At 61.0% G+C, this 4,042-nt stretch overlaps 1 protein-coding gene across 1 annotated transcript in view; it reads right to left on the bottom strand.

Moving 5' to 3' along the window:
• The window catches only part of R3HDM4 (R3H domain containing 4), a 4,915-nt gene that overhangs the window by 577 nt on the left and 296 nt on the right, over positions 1-4,042 (bottom strand). Inside the window, exons 2-6 of the mRNA XM_009701666.1 lie at positions 3,800-3,918; positions 2,565-2,688; positions 1,999-2,084; positions 831-916; positions 324-379 (exon numbers count right to left, since the gene is read on the bottom strand). Of these exons, the coding sequence (XP_009699968.1) occupies positions 324-379; positions 831-916; positions 1,999-2,084; positions 2,565-2,688; positions 3,800-3,918 (471 nt within the window). The remainder of the gene's footprint in view (positions 1-323; positions 380-830; positions 917-1,998; positions 2,085-2,564; positions 2,689-3,799; positions 3,919-4,042) is intronic.

Here is a 4,042-nt window from a genome sequence, read left to right as displayed (position 1 = left end):
AAAACCAAGAGGAGAACTGGCAGCATCGCCGTGAGTGATACCCCCCCAGGCAGAGCTGGGCCTGGCCATCACCCTGGCTGCTGGGCTTCAGCCCCCAGCAGCGGCTGATGCCACCCACCCACCACCAGTGCTGGTAAAGCGGTGTGACCACAGCCGAGGCTCTCAAGGGAGCTTTGGGCAGAGGGGGCAGGAGCGCAGGGTTATCTGTGAGCTGCAGCGCAAGGTGGAGCCAGGAGGCGGAAGGGAGGAACAGGCTGAGCTGGAGAGGAGAGATAGTGATGAAGGGAAAAACAAAAACAAACAAGCAAACATGAGGCTCTTACTGGCAGAGACGAGGTCCATGTACTGGCAGAGTGCATGGAGCAGGAGTCGCTCGAAGCTGGGGGAGATGGGGGACAGGGTTAGAGCTGATGTGTCTCAGAGCAGCATCTCCAGAGTGTTGTCGTCCCTCGTTCCTCCCATGGACCCACGGATCAGAGATGGGGAGCACAAAGTGCCACAAGCCCTTGGGCAGGGATCCCCCAGCGCATCCCTCCCTTGGGGGCTCCGCAGGGGCCAGGTCAGGCAAATGTCCCCAGACGGAGACTGGAGGGGGGCTGAGGGGAGGCCAAGGGGTCTCCTTCGCTGCCAGAGCCCCCCTGCAGCCTGGGGCAGCTCTGGGGCGCAGGCCTGGGCACAGGGAACCCAGGCAGAGCAGCCTGCATGCAGGGCAGCTGGCTCAGGCCGCGGTGAGCTGGGAACCCCTGCATGTGGGGTGCGCAGAGCTCAGGACCCCAGTCTCCGCTCCGTGGGGAGCGGTGACACCTGCAGAGCCCAGGCTGGGGAAATACCTGTTGTCCATCAGCGCTGTGTAGACAGAGTGAGGGGTGACAGAGAAGAAGGCCAGCAGCTCCTCCTCCAGGCCCTCCAGGGTCCCCTGTAAGGAGAGGCAGGGGCTGTCAGTGAGGAGAGGGCAGTGGTGGGCACAGCCCCAGCACAATGGGGCCTCCAGCTCCCGAGGAGTCACTGCCAGCAGCTCCCAGGCAAGTCATCTGGATGCAAGATGGCAGGGAGGCACAAGGAAAGGAGACATCTCCCCGTTCCAGCCCCTGAGGCGTGGAAGAATCGGGCCCCTGCCAACTCTGTGTGCCAAGGGTTGGCATCGTCCCTCAAGTTCAGAGCGGTAGCAGCCAGAAAAGCCTCGTGCCTCCCATCTCCTTTTCTCCCGACAGGCAAAGATCAGCTCGATGCAGCTCTCCAGAGCACTATGACCCCAGAGGCAAGCAGCAGAAGAAAGTCTCATTTGAGAACAAATTGAGCAGAAGCCAGCGGGCAGGAGGAGCCAAGGCTGCTTTTAGAGACTCTAATTAGAGCAAGGAAAACAAACAGAGCAGGAAAACAGCACCATTGAGAAGAGGGAGCAGGGAGCCAGGCACCCCTGGGGCCCACGAGAGCAAGTGTCTGGGCAGGCAGTGCAGGGGCCATGCGTGGCAGCTCAGCTCCCCGAGCCAGGCGGCACAAGGCCACGCTTGCCTCTCCATTCAGGCTTAATTGTCTGCTCAGCAGCTTACGCAGTTTTACCCCTTTCAAAATGCATTTGAGTTTTTCCAAATAGCCTGGTGTGGACCACTCCGAAGACCCCAAAGGCTCCACTGCTGCCCCTGTGGGCAAACACGCTGGGTTTCCCCTGTCATCTACTGTTCATCAAGTGGAGACTGGGAAACAGCATAAAAACGTCCTGTAACTCCCAGAAAAATCTGAACTGAGCCAGGAAAACCCATCTGCACGGGGAGCTGAATGTCTGTTTGCAATCAGTCACCGCTGCAGAGGTCATACGAGAACTGGAGCACGTTCCCCAGAAGCTCATCTGAAATTCGGCACTTGTGTGGCTCACTGCCTGCGTGCGAGGTCAGGGGACAGCCCTCGGGACACGGCTCCGAACGAAGCTGCACGTGGGGCACTGGCAGCCGGAGCCCTGCCTGCCCCAGCCCCGCTGCCTCCCCATAGCCCCCAGCTCACCATGGGGATCCGGCCCCGCTTCAGGGTGGAGCGCAGGCGGCGGCTGATGCGCTGGAAGCACTCCTTGGGCGTGTAGGCAGGGTGCTCTGGAGCCGGCAGAGAGAAGACAGAAGGGACTTGGACATGGCTCGCATCCCCAGCACCCACGGGACGGCTCTGGCTGCACGGTGTCACCTCTCGGAAGGAGCCCAACGTCCCCCTAACCGCCCCGGAGGGCCCCAGCTGGCCACCTCCTCTGCTCATGGATCTGCACAAAGTCACTCCCAGATCAGCAGCACCCTCCCCAGCAAAAGAACATTTGGAGGGTGCGGAGATTTGGGGCCTTGCAATTGGGGGACAGCTGCTGTGCCCGCTGCTCCAGCGACTCCTGACTCCCACGAACCCTCCTGGGTCCATGGGGGGTCTGCCAGGCATAACCCCCACCCCGCTGCAGTCAACCCCTGGCCCTGCCACAAGCGGATGGTGCAGGGAGCAGGATGTAGCCCTCGAGGAAGAGTGTCCTTCCCAAAATGCATGCAAGGGAGGAAAGGGAGAGGCTCTCCCCGCTCAGCATCCCCTCCCAGCACCTTTCCACTTGTCTTCGTTCTTGACAGGCAGCTTCCTCTTGTGCTTCTTCCTGGCCTCCTCCTCCAGGTAGAGCAGGACTCGCTCTTGCTCTTCTCCTGACCGGTTCATGAAGTCGTTCCAGATCTGACAACACAAGCCACCGGGCCCCACTGCAGAGGTCTCTGGGAAGCACCCGGTGGTGCATGACCACCCTTGGAGCCCCACCTGGCACCCCATGAGCCCCCTCCTCACACACCCGTCCCCAGGGATGGTCCAGGCAGAGCAGGAACAGCAGTTTGGAGAGCAGGATGAATGGGCTGGGCAGAGCTCCGCAGCTGCGGTGCTGCCCCAGCCAGCACAGAGGCAGACCACAGCGGATACAAGCCAAGCAATGACGACCCTTCTCCCTATCCCCCCAGCTCCTGATCGTCCATTACAGCTTGTAACAACTGCTTTGGGAGGAGATGCAGGTTTAACACTCGAAGCCAGCATACAAAGGTGTTTTTTTAATGGTTACTGGGAGTCCAAGTGCTGACACAACAGCCCATCTGTGCAATCCAGCCTCAAACCCAGGTCTACATCAGGCTTCCTAAGCCTGGCTTGAATGAGCGAGAGAAGAGCTCTGCAGAGCCAAGAGTGCACACACAGACCATGCAGATCGCTCTGCAGCCAAAGCCCTGAGCATCAAGCAGGAGAGAAGTCAAGTTTCAAAACGCCCGGTTACAGAGCCGGTATCGCAACACCGGCTGGGCAGTGTGAAGCAACAGAGGGGTTTGGCAAGGGCCCTGTTTTGGAGGAAATGCTGCAGCTCATCCGGCATCAGTTGCTCCGCAGGTACAATGCTGTGCGTTGGGGCGCTCGGCAGCGCTCCGGGCACTGCCAGGGGCGGCAGCAGCCTTCATTAAGCTGGCCTGGCCAGGCTCGGAGCAAGACCTGGGTCTTACACTGCACATTTGTGCAGGTCCTCCATAAGACGATCTGCCTGGAGACCCCCCACCCCACAGGCTGCAGGACTGGGGGCCCTGGGACCTGATCTCCTCCCTGGCACACATGGCAGGAGCCGGGCACCACATGCACAGAAACCAGCCCGGACTCCAACACCAGGCAGAAGCTAGGGCACAGCAGCTCAGGCCGGGGAGGCAGAGGGCTCCTCAGGATGGAGGAACAAGGTACCGACACCACGTACTGCCAGAACTGCACCTGCCGTGCCAGGGCTTCCCCAGCGAGCCCCGAGCAGGTGGGCGGCTGCGCCTACCTCCACGTAGGTCTCGTTGTTACAGGCCTCGCTGAAGATGCTTGGGGTGGCGGAGTGGGTGAGCTCTCCCTCGTCGCTCCCGCATTCGTCTCGCTCCAGAAGTGTCATCAGGAAGCGAGCTGGGGGGAAGAGCAAAGCCCCTGAGGCAGTGCCTTCAGAGAGGCCCTGTGACCCCAGCCCCCCAACCCGCTTGCCACGCAGCAGAGGGTTTACGGGCAGTTGCCACCTGCCCCCGGGCAAGAG

This window comes from Cariama cristata, unplaced genomic scaffold, assembly GCF_000690535.1.
Source record: "Cariama cristata isolate BGI_N322 unplaced genomic scaffold, ASM69053v1 scaffold19816, whole genome shotgun sequence".
Lineage (NCBI taxonomy): Eukaryota > Metazoa > Chordata > Aves > Cariamiformes > Cariamidae > Cariama > Cariama cristata.
Note: the sequence above shows the minus strand (reverse complement) of the source record. Positions and strands in the feature narration are given on the sequence as shown.